Source organism: Ischnura elegans, chromosome 1, assembly GCF_921293095.1.
Source record: "Ischnura elegans chromosome 1, ioIscEleg1.1, whole genome shotgun sequence".
In the NCBI taxonomy this organism is placed as follows: domain Eukaryota; kingdom Metazoa; phylum Arthropoda; class Insecta; order Odonata; family Coenagrionidae; genus Ischnura; species Ischnura elegans.
In genome coordinates this window covers 25,764,476-25,788,654 of record NC_060246.1, presented here as the reverse complement: position 1 = coordinate 25,788,654, position 24,179 = coordinate 25,764,476, and the positions used below count along the sequence as shown (strand labels likewise).

Below are 24,179 nucleotides of genomic sequence, written 5' to 3'. Positions count from 1 at the left end.
TAAAAAGGGTACAGCAAATGCAAAGTTATATTACCTATCGATGATAGTCGCTCGATACGTATAAGCAAAACATAAATAATTAAAAGAAATTGGCAAAGTAAAAGTAGTCAGCAGTACAAAAGAGAATTCTCGATATCCGTCCTTTAGGTATGGCTCAGGGAAAACGAATATTCTCGTGATCTTTACGCTTCTTGTTAAATGCGCGACGGGGGTGACGCCACGTCTAGATCCTCTTTTGTCATATTCGTGGGAAATGATCGCGCAAATAAGCTGGCCCCGAACGGAGCTAGCGCTCACCGCTACTGGCACCGCGGATTTCCCAAGGGAGGGAAGAAAAGCTTAGACGAGCAGGGACGCAAGTTTGGGATGATTGGGGTTTATTGTGGGTGGGTGGCTGGAATACGCGTCGCCTCCACGGATTCATTCCCCAGGAGATGGCGATCGTTTTACGGCAACGCCTCTCGTCAGCATCGACTTCACCCCCCTCTTCCTTCCCGCCCACACCCCCCTCCCTCCACCCAATCCCGTTCGACCGGAAATCCCCACCCCTCCTCTATCCACTCTCGACGATCACGAATTCTTGATCACACGGACGCCTACCTTCAACGGGAATGCAGCCGCCAGCTGTGTACAAACGCTATCGTCTCACGATCAGTGATTGGATTTAGCGAAGTAAAAGTAATCGAATTATTGATTAACAATACAAATTTGGTAACATTAAATTAATATTTTTAAGGTAATTTATTTAAGTAACCTACTACAAAACTCGTGCGAGTAATCGTTACATTTTTAGAAATCAAAAGTGAAAATTTGAATTCCACGCGCGCTGATATCAAAAACGAAGTTCCTGCTACATTCTGTGTGCATCTTATTTACACCTGTATATAAGATGCACGCCGTATAACATAGGAGTATAACAGTTTTATCTTTAGTATAACATATTTATTTATGCCTAGAGTACCAAATCAAACATATTAATTACTATTTTAGGCAATGCGAGTAAATAACAATTAAAATGCTGGTTTTCAGGTTACTACTTCTTGCTTGAGATAATATTGACAGCGACTGCATCATGTACTTAAGCAAGGGCGTACCCAGGATAAAAACTAGGGGGGTAGCGAGCCATGGCCGTTCAAGTAATAACATTTTAGCATGGAAAAGGTGAATGGAACTAACACTGTAAGAAAATTAAAACAGCGTTTTATTAGTTTATAAAATTATTTGCTGGAAAAAATATTTATTTTAGTTAGATGTCCTATACTAATATCATTTTTCGTGGGTCTAAAGAAAATTTGTTGAAAACTTTCTTTTCAATCCGGTCCTGATTTTCCTTTAGGACTTTTGCGATCTTTGCTTCCTCGGGGGGGTGGGGAGGGGGGAGGAGCAGCTGCCCCCTCCTGGCCACCACTGTATACACCCATGCACAGGATCAAAATTAAAATTAATTGTAATCCTTTTGAATACTTTTTCAAGTAATAATTTTTGATTAATTACAAATTTGCCAGTGTAATTAAATCTGATTGCATTTTTTTTCTTCAAATTTATCCATCCATCCATCTTTTATCCATCACTGCTCCTGATAGGTAACGCTACACACACCTTCTAAGCCTCTTCCATCTGCACGGTGAAGAAATATGGTCACTCATCATCAGTAAAATAAAGAAAATTTTTTTTCATTTCGAATGTTATGTTCAGTCACTTTTTTATCCAACCATTCGAATGGAAATTGAAAAGAAGAATATCCAAATTTCTCTATATTTCTTTTTATCACCACCCATATCTGAAGTTATCTTCCAAAAAAACACAAGGGTGGAATCTTTCGCGTGAGGGGGGTCGAAAGATATTCAGGCTCTTGTTCTGCCGCGTGAGGTGGCATAATCAAATCGACGTCCGTCACACGAATTCCCTCAGCCGCGGTTCCATCCACCCACAGTGAAGATCTGTTCAGGCTTCACCGACTCTTCTTGAATATTTAGCTCTCTCTTATGTGGCCTGACAGTGGTTGAAGACACGTCGCGATGTAGCGACGTTAGACAACAAGGGTAATATACGGCTTGTAGTGTATTCTTCAGCTTCCAAAGTTTTCGACTAGATATATAATGTTTTGGTTGAATTTTACACATTCGTTTACGTTCCCGCACAGCGGTTAATTTATAATAGTGTTAGTATGTGTAACCTTTATCGCAACGTCACACCAGGCGTTTTTTTTGTTTATAGCTCTTCATCGCCCCCGATAAAGGTGAACGCGAGCACGGATGGTAACCGGGACGCAAACGAAAAATTGACATTGGCGTATATATTTACATATTTTTCAAAATACGATTTGGAGAAAAAATAATGGAGTGTTACGTTCGAAATGCCCCGAAAATTTTATTTGTAGTGTATGTGTTGTATAAGTGTACCAAACGACTAAGATATTCCTCTCTCTTCCTATCGCGACGGGTTACTCGCCGGAACAACCTTAAATTCTTGTCCACTTTCTTCGATCGCAGAATTGTTTGGCCGTGAGGGGGGGAGGGTTCACGGGGCCTTCCTACCTCTGTAATCGTGCTTTGGGCTCTTGGCAAAGGTTAAAGCGGTCAAGTTGCACCATTTTCACAACCCGATCAAGTCAAATTGATCCTCAGAGGACATGGAATGCGTAAGCAATACGCGAAGGTCGACTTCGGAAAATAACGGAGACGGCTGCGCTGGGTATGTGGACCGACTTTTGAAAGTTAGCGTACGTTTCGGTTTGTTACAACGCCTTGAAGAAGATTTACTTGAATTAGTACATAGTATCTACTTAAGTGGTATAATTGGATTTGAATTCGGCCTTAGTCAATGAAAATTAATGTGTGTGTTGAGCGAATAATATTTTAATTTTTACTGTCCGTCACACTCTCAGACTTACGGTACCTAGTGGAAGGATGGCAATAAGGTCTAAATAGACGGCCACTGCATCAGACGGCATTTCTTTCACCTTCACTCTTAACCGATAAAGGACTTCTATCTCAAAATATTTCTACGACAGAGCATTCACTGTGGCCATTATAAGAGTGAGCATGAGCATATAATACCTAAATTCTCACTCAGTGGCTACACCAAAAGATTTATGTCAATAGGTTATGGTAGAGCTCATCCCGAATAAATCCATAGGCTTTATGTTCGCCCAAGATGAAGCCTACGGAAGCTCAACGGTTCAAAAAACGTCTGCACCATCAGAAAAGCATGGGGGGCTCGATGCTAAGGCTTCTTCTTCTCTTTTTGATCATTTTAAAGGGCTCATAAATGCTTGCGCGCAGCTAGGAATTAAGGCCAGGGGGGATTTTAGGAGCAACTAATAATGGGGGGTTATGGAATACGGGTGACCTCCTTCAGAAAATTTTTATGATAAGTGGTTTGAAATGGTGAGTTTTACGGCTGAGGGATACTTTATTAATCCTTGCACTATTCTACAAGTAACATTTATCAAGTTAAGTAAATGGTTTAAATTTTAAAATTTCTCCGAGTTCTGGGGGGTTTTTATTTCCTAAAACCAATCTCGCTGCGCAATTGTATAAATGAAATATCGGATTACAAATTTGCATAAAAACATATGGATTAAAATGTCTACATGTTGTATACCATAGTTTTAATTTCAAATCAATACGGATGACTTCTATGACGACTAAACTTTTTTATGAATCAAACCAAGAGTATTTATTTTGAGCCGCAAACTCGAGGGCCTTCTTTTTCAAAAGGGACGAGACTCCCACGCCACTCGCCTCCCGGCGTATCGCGTCCTCCCCACTGACACAAACACCCCCGCCTCTGCTCTTTCTAACAACCCCCCAGCCGGCGTGCCTCTCTTCCAGGAAAGGCGAGCGATGCACCTTGCAACACACACACACACACACTAACACGAACAGAACCTCGCGCGGAATAAGAGCGCCACGCCGCGGCGTATCTCGGCGACGCATCTTCCACTCCTCCCCATCCCACCCTTTGCAGCAGCAGCCCTTTCCAAAAGGACCCTCTCCAACCCTTCCCCTACCTCTTATTACCCTTCCCCCCCCCCCCCCCCGCCCCACACCATTCAGAGGAGAGAGAGAGGAAAGGGGGTGCTAGGCCGGTTGGCCGGCTCGAGATGTTATCTCTCTCCGTCCTTCAGAGAGGGCGCTTCTAACTCTTGACTCCCTCTCTCTCTCTCCCTCTCATCCGTGTTCGTACGCACTCGGAGAGCAAAGGGGTGTAGAGTGGGTATAACAATAAAGGGACACTCAAGGAGTAGGGGGATCCCAACCCTCCTCCGGGCGCTCATATAATAAACACACAAAACACGCTGGCCATCATCATCGGCAATATAAAGCCGACCCCTCCCCTCTCCACGCCCCTCATTCGCACCAACATCCCTCGGCGGGTCCTTTGGGGACACGCGAGCCATCGCACCGGAGATGGGATATCTATCTTGGCCCATCGACGGCAGGTCCCAGGATTGACTTGGGCTATCCGAGCGGAATAATCCAATTTACGTGCGCATTAAGCGACGAAGGAGGTTTTAATTCAATGGACAATATTTAAGATGAGGTTGCGAGCCACTTGCGAGCTCAACTCGAACAGTCACTCAACCCGCAGGTTGATGTGGATAGGCGATGGGAGAGCTCGCCTCGAACTAAGCCGCAGGCTAGTGAACTATACACATATAGGGTAGGGGGGCAGTTCCTTTCCCTGGGCCACCTCACTTCACCTGAGGGTATAATCTGAGGTTTCAGGCGAGATGGAGTGGAAACGTGACATAATGAAAAATGAAAAAGGAGAAGCAATTTCCACAATTTTTAAATTTAATAGTACTACCGGTTTCGCTTTACAGCATCATCAGTCACCTGATGATGCTAAAGTGAAACCGGTAGTACTATTAAATTTAAAAATTGTGGAAATTCCTCCTGCTTTTTAATTTCTCATTACCTGAGGGTTTGGGTAGGGTATGCCCGAAGGTTTCACCCCGGATGTGAACTCGGGACGCCGTGATCAGCAGCCAAGCGTTCGACCTACTACCACGCTCCCCAAAAACTTTTGAAACCAAGCCATAATGTTGATTAGAAAACGAAACACATTTGATTTTCCCCTAGCACTCCCGTGGAGAAGAACTCTGTTTCGTAAAACGAGACTTTAATAATCGTGACGAGGTACATCTGGATCCCTTCCTCCGGCATTCCCATTCAAAAGGAAAGCCTCGTCGAGGATGAAGAAGATAAAGGAATAAGCCTCACATCCGCCGCCGCCGCGGGAACTCGATAGTTCAATCGCGGATTTCCAACAAGTACGGACGCAATCGCAGATCGTTCTGCCGGTGTCAAACGCCAACGCTTGCTGCTGCCTGTTCCTCACCTATTCTCTCTCTTCGCGGTTTCCGTGCCAATCGCTATAAATGTGGGAGATGGAATTTGATTTAAACGAGAGGATACTACATAACGTCTTTCCTACTCCCTCTTTCAGCCATTCGTTAGGATGGATCAATGGATGGAGGAAAATCATGGCAATCATCAGCTGTCTTCGACACAAATTCACCGTTCAAAACACCCACTCAATTAAAATTCCAATAGTAATTAGTATTTTTTTAAAATCTATATTATCATTTGATCCATCGCGCCTCATGCACAAAGAATACGAATTTAAGGGGTTTTCAACTCCTGAAGAAAATAAAAACAATTCATTTTATCTAGGATCTCTTCATCAACAGCCATTAAATTTTAAGCATTCATACATTTTATAGAAAGGTTAAATCTAAAACAAAAATCTACAGCAAAATCACGTCAAATTGGAGAAGAGAAATCCGATTGAATTTAAAAAAATAATAACGCCTGCCAGTAATCAACGATGAATTAGAATTCTATCACAGTGCACATGAAATATATAGCTGACGTAATGATACGTATGGTTCTCCGATGCGTTCGTAGTAACAACAAAATATAATAAAGGTAACAGGCACACCACCGAAGTGAATGTGGCTACGTGCCTTCTGCGAGCTCCAGCGCCACCCCAATTGATAGGGATGGGAGGAAGGGAGAAGAAGGCTGAGAAGAGAGCGGCAGAGGATGATGATTCGAGGGCGAGATTGGACCTCCCCACCCTTTGTCGCTCCCTCTCATAACCCCTACCCCACCCACTGAGCCAATGCCCCCCTCCCCCTCTCGATCCATCCCACCTGGACGTCCACCGGCGTCGATAATGTGAGCCGGACACGGCAGTTGAGGCGAACAATGAGATACCAGCTTCGCACAGTAGTTAATAGGGAGCCATGGGAAGGTACTCACTCCTATCTTCCGCCCTTCTTCCTATCTCGTGACCCTCCACGACCCTGTTCCCGATGGAACGGATATTAAGGATGAAAGGAACTGATTCAATTTTTAAGCTCGGTGACTTCCGAATGGCTACTGTCCCATGAAAGTGCTACGGTCAGCCGATGCGTGATGAAGCCCATGAGAATAGCATACCCAACGACAATTCTGAGTGGAATTGTTCAGTTATAAACGCCCCTCTTTCTTATATCCCCCTATTTTTATGTCCAAGATCCCTTTTTCTTATTCTAAAAAGAATTTCCATACTGAATACAACGATGGCACAAAGAAAGATACTTCAGCAACAATATGAACTATTAATGCCGATTAAAAAATTCCCTTCCTCGAAAATAGGAGTGAGAGTATTTTACGCAAATACTTATATGAAAGTAAGTTATATTTGAGATAATATATATCAATCGGAGTTACGTATAGAGGCAACAGTTCAAACCTAAATGATCAATGCTGGCTAAGAAAAATAAGTTTTTGGATAAAGCTTTAAATTTTTATGCAAATATCGTTTCTCGGTGATACTCACATAATCACACAGTCCGCCATACAAAGCGATTTTAACGTTACTGTGAATCATTCTCAAATAATATTCAAGTCGAAATATGCACAAAAATAGAATGAATTATCAGAACGCACTGTCCGTGGAAGTACCAAATATGAACTCCCTTCCCAAAAACCTCTAATAACAGGGTATGTTCACAGAAACAACATAATTAGGGGTTGAAAAATAAATTCCATATACTAAATTGCACGTGATGACAAAGTTTGAATACGGATAATAATAAGAGAGACCATATAAATATCTCTGATAAAAAATATTAATTACAAACGTTACTGCTGCTTGAAGGCAAGCCAAAAATAATCCCCATGAACACAAAAGAATGAAGGTGAATACTTAATTTAGGTGTGAAACAACCCAGTTCAAAACATGAGTTTGGCGAAATCTTAAATCCATTAAATGCCAGGTCTTTTTCAGTCGTAGAATACCACCGTCATTTATCTCAGCCATTTCACGCTCATAATCCCCCAGGACATTAAACACAAAACCGAGTCTTCTTTTTTTTATAATCCAAGGGTCCCTCGCCGTAGTGAGGAGGACGTCTTCATTTCCACCTCAACCTCTCTCTCTCCCGCCTCGGGGCAACCCCTCCCCCACCCCCTACTCGTGACTCGCCGCTTTCGCGCCGCCGCCATGATGACAAAACGATGACGGCCGACCGCCGCTACGCAACTTCAAAGGTGCTCTTAACGCCTCCTCCCACCACCACCATGTTCAGTATTAGTAATGCCTCGTTCAGACTACGATTGTTCCAGCAATCGTTAGAACTATCGTGCATTCACACAACGATGGTTAAAAACTTGTGCTGCTCTCTAGGGCTGACATCTAAAGTGAACGAGAAATTGACGGTTAGCAAAGCTGTTGAGGTATGCAGGGCCAAGATATTACTCTGTTAAACGTGTATTTAAAGACTAATTTTTCTTCCGCCCATATTTTTCCTTGCTTGGAAAAATTCATGAAAAAAATAGAGCTTCACGAACTTTTCATCTTTCTCTTGTCGCTTCCTTTTCCGGTCTCCCAGTGCCTAACCATCGTAAAGTGGCAATGTTCGGAACTACGGTAACTATTGTCAGGACATCCATTCACTCTGCTAGTTCGGCCAACTATCGTTAGGACGATCGCTCGGACAATCGTAATCTGAAAGAGGCATAAGTAATCGAATAAAAAGAATCAGATTGCTGTAGCTATTACTTTTGAAGTAATATTTTAATTGCAACCATTACTTTTAAAAAATTGATTAATAATTGTAGCTAGCAGGCCATCTAGCGTTGCTCGGCAAGGATAGTACCCACAAAAATGGGAAACTTGGATTTCATGATCATATATAATTTTTAAGTTTTCTCTTTGAGCGTGTCAAAAAGTGTTTACCCAGCAGGATTTCCAACTGCTGAAGTTGTGTGACGTGACGTAACAAACAGTAATGAGAAAAGGACGCGTCGGACGCAACCGAAAGTAGCACTTAGGGGTTCTTGAGTAGGTGATGTTCCTGTGTACTAGTTTTGGTTGCAGTCCGTGCAGCCGTTAAGGAAATGCATAGCGGACAGACATCCTCTTCTATAATTGCATCTTTGCTCCTTACGGTGAAACAGGAATCGTTACGTTCGTTGTAATCGTTACCTGCTCGTAATCAAGGATTACTTTAGTGATTTAGCTAGGCCTGCAAATAACATCCGAGTCCCTGAGTACCATAATTTTGCTTGTTTAGGTTTAGTCACTCTTATGTTGTAGCCTACTTATGATGGGTATAATATACGACACCCCTTATTTTGTTACACCAGTTATAATCGCATGCATCGCAAGTGAAGTTACAAGTAGAAATTTCCATTGCTCAATTATTCCACATTTTTACTGCAGTAATCGACAGTGGCCAGGTGGTCTCTAAGTGGACAATCCCATAAGAAGTAATTGCAATTTTAACTTTAATTTTACTGATTACTATTCAAATCAGTAATTTTCACTCGTAATTGATTACTTTTACAAAGTTACTGTAATTGAACCCAGTTACTTTTTCCCGATACTTTTATCAACACTGCTCATCTGACGCTCCTCCAGCTCAATCCCTACCTCAGCCTCAGCGATTCGAGGGAAGGAAAGAGGACAGAAGGCCGCCGAATAAGTCCCAACCCCTCTGCAGTGGATAAGGCCGCTGGCGAGAGGTCCTTGACGCCCCGCGACTTGTTCGCTACAAGCAAAGGGCGGTGCGGGGAAAGCTTTTATCGGGAAAGATGTTATGAAAGGCTCTCGCACATTTAAACCTTCCTAAATATTCATTAGGATGATTAAAAGATAGATGATAAGGAGCTTGAGATGCTTGCTCCATTTATATATGTAGCTATAGCCATTCACGTTTTCTTGCATTTGCATGACGGTGAAAAACATAGACGCACTAATTGATGAATAAAATGAATAACTATTGACGTAAATTGAGTTCACATGTGAAATAATATAGTTTCCAGATTTTTCCCTCTCGGTCACATTTAAAAGTTAATTCGGTGATTACAATAGTTATTATGGTTATTTTACCACTCCTTATCGGTCAATATCATCAGTTGTTTTTCTTGAGAGGATATTATTAGAAATCGGTAAAATGACGGTTTTTTCTTAGGATATCCTCACGATTGCATTTAAATATGTCATACAGCAAGATAATTTGTGTTTATGTCTGGTTTATACAGTAATTTATAGCACGTTTCACAAATATAAAAATCGCGCTGAATAAATAATTGAAATATTCGGAGAGCAGGAACTTAAGTAATCTCTCATCTTTGGCTATCAAACGCACCTGCGAATTTCAATGCAAAACCGCACATATTAAAAAAAAATCTCTAAGCTCCTCACAGATAGGCCACGAGGAAGGACAAAACTAAAACAATACTGTCCGAGGGATTCCATTGGAGATATTGCGGTAACTAAAAACCATATTTCCTAAGTATTTAGTCACCCAAGCTTTTGAACCCCTCCCACTTGCAATGACATTAATGACATTGGTAATAGGGAATGCGTTAGATAGGTTTTGGGCACCTGTATCAGTAGCCACTCCACAGAACGCTTCGCGATAAACAAATAAAAATGACTTGAGTATTAAATGAATGCGTACAATAGTAGGTTTCTCCGCAGATTGGACTGCGATAATAGAAAGCCTTGCCATAACGTGAATATGAAGAAAATAAAGTTTGGACCTGCATCTAACGCAGAGATGGGTAGAGTACCAAAAAAGTACCTATACATGTAATCAGTTACAATTACTCGCGAACTCGACACATAATTATTCACGTTCTCCCTAGGTTGTAATAAAGTAACTAGATGTTGCTGCCAAAAAGATTATCTACAGGTACTTCTCTCGATTTGGGCTCCTACGACAGCGCAAATCATCGTAAAATGGCAATGTTATGAGCTGCGAGTAAAGCGCGTAAACATACGTGTTCACAAGACGTTTTAGGTCTTCCCACGAACGAACATGAGTAACAACCAATGTTTGGTGAATTTGGCGTTAAGTTGTTAGTTCGATGAAAAATTAAATTATTTCCACGGGATTTGCTCGATGTTTTCTTCCTTATTCATCACTACTATCGTGTTTCCTTAGTCTGCCTTTTCAATGATTAGAATGTTCTCTTTTCGGTCGTCTTCCGGACTTCGGACTCTAGACTTAATGGACTTTAGTTCCCCAGACATGATCTATTGGAAGGCAACTGAGTGAGAACAATTTAATTATTGAAAAGGCAGGCAAAGGAAACACGATGATTGTGATGAATAAGGTAGATTGCACCAGGAAATGGTACGACTTCATGACGAGCAACCAAATAACAAAACAACCACAAGATTTATTACAACACTAGAAATATTGCAAATGCTTCATTTAACTAATTCCAAGAACTTCTGCTCATCGTACCGCAAGTCATAAAAGATATGGCATAAATAATATTGATCAGCGAGTGGTTGCAGGCATGAAATGAAGAGTGGATGGCGTGCTCACCCAAATTGGCCGTCATCGACTCCAGGTCAGTCTTGGGCTTCCTCTTCCGCGGCCGGCCCTTCTGCCGACTCACCGCACCCCCGTTGAACAGCGGCACCTCGGCGGGCGGCGGTGGCGGCGGGCCCGCCTCGCCCGGGTGGTGCGGCATCATGCCCCCGGGGGCGGAGGGCATTGCTATGGGGATGAGCGGGGGCGGCGGGGTCGAGGCGCGGAACCGGGGGCGGGCCGAGAAGTCCGCCGCCTCCGGGGGGGTGGGGGACGGGTGGTGGTGGTGCTGGTGGTGCATGTGGTGGGGGTGGTGTGCGGGGGCGGCCGCTACGCCGCCCCCGGTGGTGGGGCTGCCCCCCGGGGGCATGACGGAGGGGGCCGAGGAGGGCGGAGGCGGGGGAGGCTGGGGGTCCGCGGCGTGGCCCTCCGGAGACCCTCCGCCCCCGCCCCCTCCGGGCCCCCGCCCCCGCTGGAGGTGGGGGTGCGCGTCGTGGGGCCCCGCTGCCGCTGCGGAGGCGAGGTGCAGTCTGCAGAAGACGGAGGCGTGGCGCATGGCGAAGTGGTCGCCCTTGGAGAGCGCCGTGCCGCACGCGAAGCACGTGAAGCAGCGCAGGTGGAAGACTAGGTCACGGGCACGCATCACCAACTCGGACGCCGTGATGGTGTCATGGCAGCGAGCGCACCGCTTCACCCCGAACAACCTGCGGACGAGAAAGAGTACAAAGAGTCAAAAAAAAAGTTTCCTTCAATTTATGATACAACGTAATATGAAAAAAGTTATACAACAACCTAGATTAAAAACAAAGGCCAGAGCTTTAGGCACTTTTGCCTGTTGATTGCATCACCTTTGGAAAAAATCGTAATATTGCAGAGAATGTTTAGTAACATGATGGTTTTTCGATGAAATGTAGTGTAATAAGAAATATAGAACAATGTGTGGAGGAAAAAATGAATAGACATTTATTTACAAAATTAAAAGGAGTATGATTTGCAAAAACGCCTCTATGAAACATCCCTTACAATCTTTTTGCAGGTAAATATCTTGAGTTTCACCCTCTTATAGAAGGTATGGATGGTTTTCTTTCTTTGATAATTATTGGAAAACAGTTGTAAATGTCTACCCCAAAGTGAAGAAAGCTTCTTTTTATTAAATTAACACTTGGTTAGGGCAATAAGTATGGAATACATGTTCATAGATATAATTCAAGGGGCTTATCAAAGGCTTACGGGTTATTACCAAAGCGAAGGTAAAATAACCTCTGCAACATTCCACCGTCGTGAAATGAAGTTGAAAATTTTACGACATCGATTGTGGCACCATTCCTTTTGTTGAGAATCTTTTTTGATGCAAAATACTTTATTTGGTTACCACTTCAGTGGAAAGCGGATACAGCAGTAAAGATATCAGAAGCACATACATTTGCGTTACCAAATAAGACGTTCGTATTTAGGATAGAGCTGATGAGAGGATAGTAACGTATGAGTTCGTAAGAGTATAAACATGGTTCCCACCCAAACTGAAATATAAAATTCACGGTTTTTTCCAGGTTTTCACGGTCTAGATGTCTTAAAATTCACAGTTTTTAGATAAACTATTTTAGGCAGAAATATTCATCGCGTAACGATCATCGGCCGCAGGTTAACTGATAAATTTTAAAAACGCGACAGACGCAGTGTATGCAAACGCAGCAATGAAAGTGCTACTTCTCCTGACGTCGCTAGCAAAATTCAGCTCCGGCTTCAGTTTGAGAGCGGAAAAATGGAGGGACCAGGGTGCCAGGGAAATTAAGAAGTGTCTGAATTTTCGCCAGGGTTAATGAACACTTTGGTTACCGGTCTTCCGTCTTCGGTACAGGCTTAAGGTCAATGTGTCATCACGGCACACGAACCAACAATAGGGTGGTTTCCTATCATTTTTTTATTGCCTAAATCGAAAGATTATTACTCCTGGAGTACGTATTTCACGCTTTTAGATTTTTAAATGACGATATCTATTTTTCGCGATCAAATGAAAAGTGAAAAATTTCAAGCGCGCGAAAACGCGACGCGTAAGTAGGAATGAAGGGAAAAAGTCCGTACGACGCATTTCTGGTTCCCCCTCCCGCCTGGTAGGTGACCTTGATCGAGGCTCTGAGCGCTGATAGGACGCAGGATGCTAACGGGTAGCTGAGTACCTTCCTGTCAGGTAGCGCATGGCTTAAAAAAGGTTTATTAATACCTTATCAAGCGAAGAAAACTTTCCGACCTTAGCCAGTTTTAATAGGTGATTATTAAGACATGTTTCCCTGAGCTCTGTGACTCATGCATGCATTGGTAGCCTCTGACGATGCATAACTCCTATCCTCTCGTGTAGAAACTAGGTCCCTGTGACGTCACGTGGAGTGGAATCGCATGGGCGCCAATCTGGCCTTTTTCAAATGAGGATAAAATTTGACCCTTGCCATTCGTCTAAACCGGTATTTCAAAAACCAAATAATTTGTGTATTATGAATACACTAATGGTGGGTAACGAATCGCCATCAATGCCTTTTGTTTTCTTTGATGAAGGAAACTACCCTATTGCGCTTAGAAAATGCGTGTGCAGATATATTCGTGGACAGTGCCTGCGCATGACTGACCTTGAAACATGATCGACATTTCAATTTTTCTTTTGCTCTTTCAATCGTAGTTCTAAAATGAAGCTTGAGAGATTTTTTAGGTTATATGACGAAATTCACGGCTTTTTCAAAGTTTTTTTCACGATAGAAGTAATTCACGGCTTATTCACGGTTTCATGGTTTTCACGGTTGAGTGGGAACCCTGTTAAAGAAAAGGCTAGAGAACAGCCCGTTCCGTAGTCTAGCGCTTTACGGTGTGGAAATTTGGACACTAAGGAATAAGAACGAGATGATACTGGTGGCTTTTAACTTGTAGCTGAGGAGAAGAATGGATAAGGTGAAGTGGACGGAGAGGAGGAGGTTTTGCAAAGGGCTGGATGAGGAGAGGCAGCATCTACCTGAAATACGGACGAGACAGAAGGTTTGATTTGAGTGAGTACGGAGCGAGGAGGGGACGCTGAAAACAGTTTTAGGGAGGAGAATGCAGGGTAAAAGAGGAAGAGAGAGTGTGCTTTTTAGATGTAATAAATGGCAGTAGGCCTTATTATGAATTGAAGGGGATAGTCCATTAAGTGGGGATACTGCCAGAACACTTTGTAAACACTCCGTACAATGATACCAAAGATAATCAGTAGACAAATAGGTTCATGAATTTGAAATACTGTTATTCTAATAACCTTCATCCACAATACAATGGGCTCTTTCGCCAATTTTATTTTTCGTATATTGCCCTTTACAATCAGTTGCACAGTGGTCCGAAATTGGAAAAAATCGGGAAAAGGTCCAAAATGGATTTTTTTTTAAGATAGAGACTTGAAACTTGGCGTAAATATTCTAACTTAGTAACCAATTATCGACTTATATGCCGTTTTATTTACGTAAATGATATCCTTTACTGGGATAACGTGGCCCAAATATTAATCTTTTTACAGAGGCACGCACGATCCCATTTTTCTTCGAAAATCTTATTATTTTAAGCAGATGGTGTTGCGGTGGCATTACTTTCGTGGAATAAAAAGCACAATATTCTTTGGCCCTGGTTATTTGCCTATGTGATCCATAACTTTTGAAGATGCTTGCTCGCATCTGCCTGTTTTTGCGATGCTGAATGGAATACCCATTTTTCACGTGAAATGGTACATAAAGATAAGTCCTCACCTGCCACACCAAAGGTCACGGGTTCAAGTCCCACCTGAGTATGGGTGTTTTTAAATGAGTCGTCCAAATGATATTATAATGACCGTAATTGGACACACCTGTTATCATAACAGACATTATTATAATTTAAAAAATGTTTTAAAACTCAGAAAATATTAAATACAGTGGAACTTGGTTATAACGGCATCCGCTGTAACGTCAACTCGGGTTTAACGTCACATTTTATACAGACCAGCCAAAATTGAACATTTTATGTTGTACGAAAACCCGTTTATATCGTCAACAAATATTGCGACACTCGGGTATAGCGTCAAACATTTTAGAATTTTAGGTTGCAAAAGTGATAGTTTGATTGTATTATGTCCCAAAGTTCATAGAAACCAAGTGTGGAAACATCAAAAGAAAAAACAGGTCACAGGCTGGACGTTGAGCTGGTGACGGGATGCAACTCTTATTAGGCTATAAAATATTTAATTGTAAATAATATTTTTAATATTAACGTTTTTTATTATACATATTCCAATGTACGAGTAGATTTCAATAAACAGTGTTGTATACTTATGGCAGAAAATTTGCGTTTTTACTTTGCCCTTTCACTTAGATTTAAGGCTGTTATTTATAACGTCACTCGGATATAACGTTAAAAATCTTTTGGTCCCTTTGATGACGTTATAACCAAGTTCCACTGTATTATGAATAAGTAAAAAATCAAGAATAGAATTCCGTGATACGACAGATACATAAAACCTGATGGATATTTAACGCAATTGTATAAGGGCGATTTTCTTTCAATCGATTTTAAATTCCTGAAGAGAGCCACTTAGGATGGATTCACTGATTATGGAACAAATTGAGGGGACACTTGGAGTAAAGAAAAATAAAAGTTCCAAAGATCGGCATGATCGTTAAACTAAGCCATTTTTAAATGCAGAAATGCATTTCGAATCCAGTAGTTATTTTTTTTCAAATAGAAGATAACGATTCTCAATATACATGCTATAGATGCTTACTCTGTTTTCAACTCAACTGCATATCGCAAGCTAAGAGCTGCTGACCCAGCCCATGGTTCATGACTCATCAAAATGCTATTATATACAGTATGGAGACCAGAATGGCATAAATATTTATGTATTGAATGGATAGGGCAAGGAAATTAATGAAACATAACTACGCCCATAATACGGTATAAAAAAATAATTTCTACATGCGCTTCTTGCACTTAAAAGAATTCGATACCGCATTATCTACTAATTGAAGAAGAGAATACGTCTGTATTGAGGATTAGAACTCTCAAAATCAACGCATATGATCACTTCCAATGAGTAAACGTCCAATTTCACGATGTCGAGGTGTGGGAAAGAAAATCTACCTTGATACCAGAGTATACGACAGTATCTGGCGTCGGGCGAGAACCGCGAGTATCAAATTCGGGATGAATGTGCTTTTGTTCATCAAATATAAAAAAGCAAGAGAACGAATGCTGTAGCAGATGTTTCACAAACTGTAGCACATACTAAGGTGCCAAGCAGTTGTCTTAAATCCAACATCTGAGAGCTCTATCGAAGAGAACTAGTTTTTTCAGTGATTGGCTCGTAAATCAGGTATAAAACCAATCTCTCCACATGTTTCACTCATTCTCTGAATCGATATCGTGTTACTTTTTAATTAGGTGATAAAGGAGACAGTAGGATTCTTTTCCTTCGACGTCTTGGTTACCGGAGGGCGAGAAGAGTAGCATGTAATTTCACGGAGCAACCACCATAAAGTGTGCACATTTGGTTGGCTCCTGCACGCTAAGCACGAGTATTTCAGGATGCTAAAGATGCGGAGGACCGATGATGCTTCGAGGTTGTCGGGGTAGGGAGGTTAGAGAGGCGTGGGTGTCCAAGCAGGAGCACAGCAGCAGCTGCGCCCGGGATCGAATGGGGCAGCAGAGAGAGAGAGAGAGAAAGAGAGGAGGTCGGGGCATTTGATTCCGCACCGGTTTCAGACGGCGTGTCTCCCGGATCAGCGCAGCGGGGTCGCGATTTATGCGACGGCAGAGCAGTGTCTCGCTGCGTGGCGGGAGGGGGTCCTCCCTTCTTGGCTGCGGCCACTCCTCACTCAGTGCGGGAGCAGAGGGGGGAAAAACCGCCACGCGGCGGCGGCGGCGGCGATAACATGCAAACTACAACAAAAGAAGGCGCAAATGGCGTGGCCGAGCACTAGTTCGAGCGGATGTTCCGGTAGCGGGCTTCGCGGGTGACTCGTCTGCCGGACGGTGGCGGCATCTCTCCATTCCAGAGCGGAGTGTGTATGTTTCATTGGGAGGGAGGAGGAGGAGACGAAAAGGGTTGAGCTCGGAATGCCGGCTGCTCTGGGACCGCGATATATGTGCGCTTGCTCGTAAAAAAAATAGAACAGGAATTCCACCGGGAGCCGCGGCATATTAATAAAGCGAGGAAATTTGGTCCGTAACTCAAGTTCATGCACTGAGGGAGCACATATATTTGCTTGAATAATGAATTTAGATCCTACAGGCAACGACCGCAGTTGCACATAATTTTTTTCCAAGAATTTCATTCATTCTCCGAGAGCTCTTACGAACACCCATCCGGGTTATGGTGCGAATCGCCATAGCGTTCTACCCTTTCCATGTATCAACTAATCCGATGGGAAAAAATTTGTTCCAAAATGACAAAAGAAGAGATTGAAATAATGTTAGACAAAATTTATTTAGCGGAAATAATTACACGTGAAACAATTGTTTATCCGTGGGATGATAAAATATTTCTTAAGCCTTTTCAAAAGTCCAGGAATAAATCCATATTGGTACCCATTAAAATTACAGCTGTCTTCATGATTTAAATAAATTTTTTACCCTTATTTTTTTAGCAATTTACATAAGTAATTTATTCAAATTTCGAAATGTGCGAATTCACCTTTGGAGTTCTGAGATGTACCTTACTGAAACTCTGAATCACTCTTTGTTTCGGTGTAAAACTTTAAACGTTTTACTCTGCCCTGAAAGTTTCGTTTCATTGTTGTCAGTCCGTGACACTGAATTTGAAGTAACGTCAGTCCTGTTATTTTGAAGACACAGTATTTTATTAACCCAAGTTAAATGTCTCACAATTTTGTAGCAACTTGTAAATAGAAAATTTTTAGTATGTCGGTCCGTTCACGCAAGGAGTGTTCTAAAAAGTACAAAAACGCATTGTGATGGTCAGTATGCGACACGTGGAATCGCCCGTGAACACTGATCTCCGGATATGAACATAATACCCTAAAGTCAGAAATCATCTACATCGCAGAGTCATTGGCCGACTTGGTCTATTAAGTATACAGGGATGTCAACTTACAAAAAATATTGGAGGGGTCCAAACCGGGGATCTTGCCCCGGGAAATTATATAAGTAGTGAGTTTTAAGTTTTTTAAGCATTTTAGAAGAGTCGTATGATCAACATTAGAACCCTGATAATTCGAATCTCGATATCTGGACACTCCGGGGAAAATCGACAAGCCTGACACATTTTTCCTCACACCCATAGGGAATTGTGAGGGAGCTCGGGCCCTCTCAAGCCCCATGGAGTCTGCGCCACTGCAAGTATACCATTATTAAGGCCATAGAATGATTTCACTTCCAGAGCTACATATCGACGGCTAAGTTTTGACAACACGTATCTCAAAAATAGCAACTTTTCAGGAGAGCAAAAAAGCGATTAATTTCTTTTAATCGCACATTGTATTTAAAACCAAAAGTTCATAAAACTGAAAAAGAAGGATTCATTTGCAAATTAAGAGTGGTTCTTTGATTGTTTTTTATTTTTTAATGTTACTAAACTTTGTTTAAGACACCTGTCTCAAACTGGCCGAATTTGAGATACGTGTTGTTAGAACTGCCATCAATATTTGGAAATTTACAAATAATCATCAGTAGAAATATATATAAATCGAAAGGACCTCCGATGTCCCGAGATGAATTACGTGTCGCACTGGAAATCTAAGAAAAAATATTAGCTCCCATTAAAACTGTTCACGATAGTATGATATTAATATTAGTCTAACGTAATGTTAAAAAGTCACTTATCTTCCACTGGTTTGTAAGTGAGAGATAGATAGATCGATATTAGAGGTAGAAAGTACTTGTAACACTACCACTAGTATCACCATCACGTCTCGCTATGAAAAATTAATCCAGAAAAAAATTTTGCACGGTGAAAATTTTATAAATATTTATTTTTTAATCTACGACCAATGGTGACATTATAGGACTTTCATAGTACTGCATCTGGCATAGGAACCTAGACAACAAGGAAATTTCACCAACCATACCCCAAGAGAACCACAATATGACTCGTGTTATCTTCATTAATAATTGCTTTAAACTTAATACGAACGCGTTACTGAAGAGGTAAAGAGGATAAACACACTTTTTGCATGTAGAAATCATTAGAAATTGTATTTTTTGTTCATTTACGACCCCACCCCAATTAAGATAGCATGAGCGGCCGACTGTATTATACATTTTTCGTAGCACCTATGCACCAGCCCCTAATCCATCTATATCCGCCCAAGAACCAGCGAAGTAACGAGATGACACCTGGCTTAATCTGATCCAAGGATCACCTTCCTTGTAAGTACCGAATCGGATTGAAAATAATTCATTCACACACACGGGCTATATTCCGTGTGAGCCGGCGCAAAAATGAACAAGATCGTTTACCATCGATTTTTATCACGAAAGAGCGGTTCCCGTCTCGATCACAGCTGGACCTTCCCGTTCGGTCCAGCGCGCAGGACAGACCAGAAGGAAAGTTAGAGAAGGAGAAGAGAAAACGGAGATAGAACGAGAGGGTGTACCGAATGGTCGGATACGAGTTTCCGACACGACCGCTGCCCCTCGAGTGGCGCTGCCATCGGAGGAGAGGCTGTGTTCTCCTCATCCATCCTGCTCTGTGCGAGTGTGTTTGTTTGTGAGGTTCACTATATACTATATTTCGTCGCGGCGGCAGCGAGTGGGTTGGGGTTTGAAGAGGTCCGGCGGCGCAAGGAAGGTCGGACGGCGACGGCGGCTGGATTTACGGCTCGGCCCGCGAGCCCGGGACCCCACTGAGGTCTCCCCCACCCATCCCCCTATTCTCCGGACGGAGATTAGCTTTTCGCGGCGTTTAATTAAACGCTTATATCTTGCGCCGTGACAGAGGGCCGTAAATGATTTTTCTACTCCGCGGTGTGCCCGGCGAGAGGAAGAGGAAGAGAAAAGGATTTCGTGCGAGCATCCACCGGGACCTCTTCCCACCCCCAAAATCACCCCCACAAACCAACCCCATCCCTGCGGTCCGGTAGATAGATGCCGTAGGGTCTTGGGGCAGGTGAACGGAGGATAATGTGGAGTACAGGAGGGCAGAGCCGAAAAGTATAGTTCCCTTTGCCTCGTAACTGCGAAAAGCGATGATCCGTGGCCCGAAATGGGCTTCCTAAGCAGATCGAATTTAAGCATATAGGTAAAGGGCCTCGAATATTCCGAGAAATAACTGCGGTACTGGAAACGTAAGATAAACTATCAGTTTCCCATTGAACTGTTGAAGACACTAGCATAAATATAATGATTTAAAAAACCACTTATCTTACATTGGATCTTAAGTTTAGAGGTAGATAGACATACCTACTAGAAAGAGTTATAAAATATATTATATCAATACTTGGAACACTACCGCTTCTACTATCGCTGGTCATTTCCTATGGCAATAAAAGGTGACCATCTTCTACACCCAGCCGACGCACTCTGTCACTCAATATTCCAACTCGAGGGTCTTAACGTCTAGAACCATGAGCCTCGGTATAATCAGGAACCTGGATAGCGTGATGGTTTTCGCATTGGCCCGGTAAGCCAAAGGACTGAGGTTAGATTCCCGGTCCAGTGCAATGCTTTTGTACAGCAATTCATGTGAACTTGGGGATTAACTTAAATAGCACAGGTTAAGCTCAACCCATACTAACTCACAGAAGTGATACTTTCTAAAATTCAGAATAGGTTAGTGCCACCTACATTCTTTTCCCAAGCCACTTCATATTGCGAGGATATTATTTTGGTAATGCTCACTTTTTTATTAGAATAAACCTAGAACCCTTGGATATGGAGCGAAGCCCCTAATCCACATGGCCACAACGTTCACTTTTGATTGTCAAAGGCAAAAGCACTCTTGATAGCCAATCGATGATATCAATAGCGTGGAAAAAGACACGCATTAATAGTTCATATAGTTGTTCCACCGCACGATTATCCTGCATCATTATATATACTCTTAAACCGAGAATAAAATCTTCTAGTTTTGATACTGTCAATTGATGAATGTATTTATCATACTTGAATCATTAAAAAAACATAAAATAAAAAATGATCAAAAATCAAGAATTAATACAAAAAAATAAAATAATATGTATTTAAAAAATATATTTGCTATCTGAAAAAACATCTGGATGCAATCGCTATAAAAATGTTTTAATAAATGTTTCCAATGGTTGATTTTTCTGCTAACACAGACTACGCATTACTCATAAAACACAGAAAAATTCGCATCAAAATTATTGTACTGACAACTGGCTGGGTCACCTGGGACGGCTACTGAAGGAGCCTGCGGCACGACAAATAATGAAAAGGAGCACATGAAATCTACTCGCGAACTCTGGTTGACACGAAGAGAGAAATAAATTCCCAGGTCAAAGAACCGAGAATGTGTCATTACACTCGAACAAATACGTGGCGATAACAATTTGAGCATGTCCACTTATCAGTTAAATAATCAGAATAATTCTTCGAAGGTAAAGGAAAAGCTTTCAAATACTTTCCAAGCAAAAAGATACACACGTAGACATTTATTTCCTCCCAAAATGAGTCCCTAGGTTCATATTCCTCTAAAATCCCAACAGGTGCGACCCATCACATTAGCACGCCAGGCTCCAATCATTCGGGGTTGGAACCCATGATCCCAGCATTAGAAGGCGAGGACGTTACTCCGCCAACTGGTTAAGATAGCTAAATTATTTACTGAGTAAATAGAAAATTCATTGGGGAAAAGGGCATATTCATCATGAGATGAAATCTCATCGCACGCTGAAAACCAGGCAGAAATATAAATTTCAATTTTCATTTTCCTGCTAGCCGATCTTTTTTTATTTTCTCGTGGGGATTGCTTTTTGATGAACAGAGAGCGCTCCCCGCGCCTCCTTGCGGTCATCCAGCGCAGCGGGGCTTCAAGAAGCTTGATCGTGACTGCGCGGCAGTCTTCAGTTAGCGAGGATAGTTGAAAGCATCCCAAGAGTTGCAATATCGTATATAAGGCTGAAGGGTGTATTTGTCTTCTCACCCAATGGATATGTTATCCTATCAAGATAAAGAAGGCCCTCACAAACACAATTTCAGTAACATACGCACTTGGTGCGACTCCAAAGGGCTCTTATCGTTAATATGAGCGCATGGTTAAGTTGGTGATTAAATACCAGATTTATTAACAGCAGGTCAGGAGCGCAAATCAGCCAGATGACAGGGTATCTTAAATCACGATTCACCAGAGAAAACAGAAATCGAGGAAGCAGAAGAGCTGACCCATCTACTTTACAATGTGGGTTTTATGAGCCATTTAGATCCTCAGTCCATCAAAGAGTTATTCACCAACTTAATACACAAACTGACGGCATTACAGCCTCAAAATATCGACAAAACGATTCACTTTACCGAATAAAATCATGGAAACCAATTGTTGTCAACCAAATTTTTATCTATTTTCAGTAAGCTGATGGTGTCATAAAAAATGTAACTAAGCAACCACTATTTTGATTTCCAAGTTACACCAAGGTTTTGAGGAAAACTACAAAACGAACAACCCCCATGTCACTAAATTTACTTTAAGCTCGAGAAATATTAATACTTGATAGAAAAATCTTCAAATTAAAAAGTAATAAAAAAGACTTAAGAGATCCTTCGCATCGATATGAGTAGGTCGGCCCCAGATTACAGGAGAAAAATCCGGAGACCATGGAAACAATACGTTCGGTCCTTGGAGGACATCTACCCAGTGGCGCAGCTAGGGTGGGTTTTGGAGGATAACCACCCCCCCCCCCCCCCAGAGCTCGCAGAAGTGTTTACGTTTAATCCATTTTACTTAATTGGATCAACATTACTTATAGAATAGTCTAAGGTTTAATTAAAAATATCCTTCAGAAAGCCTCAAAACTCACTACTTTGAACCATTTATCTTAAATATTGGGAGAGGGCCCCCACCACCTCCCGCTTACCCTGGCAAGTATTCCATTCCTCCGGGTCCCCCCCCGAATTAGTTGCTCCTAAAAACCTCCCTAGCCTTAATTCTTAGCTGCGCCCGTGTTCAAAACAACATAATTAGAAGGAAAACTCAATTTATACGTAGCATATAAACTTAGGACGTATGACTCACTAAAAATTTACGCCATCACATAGATAAATTAATATTACTTATAGAATAGTGTAAGGATTAAATATCCCTCAGAAACCCTCAAAACTCACTATTTTGAACCGATTCTGACTTAATGCCGAGAAATTCGAAAGTACTACAAATTAAAAGTTGCTTCCAATTTTACACAAAGATTTTTCTGTTGACATTTTCCAGCAAGTTTTAATTTACATTACCCTATCATCTTGAAATTACCTACAGGGTGTAGAAGGAAGGTTAACCTTGATCAACATTTTCCTGAACCGCAAAATGGAAAATGTTACCTCATTATTTTCATAGATGTAAAATATTCATGCCTGAGATCCACGTACATGTTAAACTAATGGTTAAAGGCTACACTTTTTTAGCCCTCTCCCCCTTGAGAATTACATATTTTTGTTGAAATTGATCGGGATATTCAAAAAAAGCTGTATGGAAAGTTCTAAGTATTTTCTTTGACCCTTCCGTGTCTGTGCCTAGAAAACCTACGCGAACGACTGTGTGGGGTATCTCAGGTACCACCTTTATATTTCATAAATTATATGTTGTATTTAAGTGCTTCCTATAAATCAAAACTTCGGTTCTTTTTTAATGATGTAATATCTTTTTTTGTATAATTCATAAATACATTGTCCGCTAAATTTAGGTTACTACACTCATTTTGTGCAAAGCGGCAGGAATATATCATATTTTGCATTTTACCTGTATATTTATTAACATGTTATTAAAAAACCAGTACAAAAGGTGCCACCATGAATATTGGCTCTATTGAAGCAATAATATAGTAAAATTTATTGCATTCAACTTTGATCTCTGCACTCATATAACATACAGGTTTTATATTTTTTCCGCCAACAGCTGTTTGGGATAACTCAGTTACCCCCTCCCAATAAAAATTGAAGTTTTCAAAAACAAATTAAGTGTAAAAAATACGCATCCGTCGCCTAAATAACGACAAAGTGGTTGAGCTCAAATAAAAAATATCAAGGGGACAAAATAAAATAAAAATACAAAATTAACATAATTGGGGGTAAGAGAGTTACCCCGCACAGTCACGGAGGGGTTAAACATATTGAAAAGGCATATGGTAAGACGGATTTTATTAATTCCCGACGAATGGTGGCTGTGCTTCCACTGAGCTTC

General features: G+C 41.7%; 1 protein-coding gene across 2 annotated transcripts in view; it reads right to left on the bottom strand.

The window, feature by feature from the left end:
* The window catches only part of LOC124157625, a 105,114-nt gene that overhangs the window by 14,375 nt on the left and 66,560 nt on the right, over window positions 1-24,179 (bottom strand). For both annotated transcript variants that reach the window (XM_046532509.1, XM_046532520.1), the window contains exon 3: window positions 10,844-11,532. In XM_046532509.1, coding sequence (XP_046388465.1) covers window positions 10,844-11,532 — 689 coding nt within the window. The remainder of the gene's footprint in view (window positions 1-10,843; window positions 11,533-24,179) is intronic.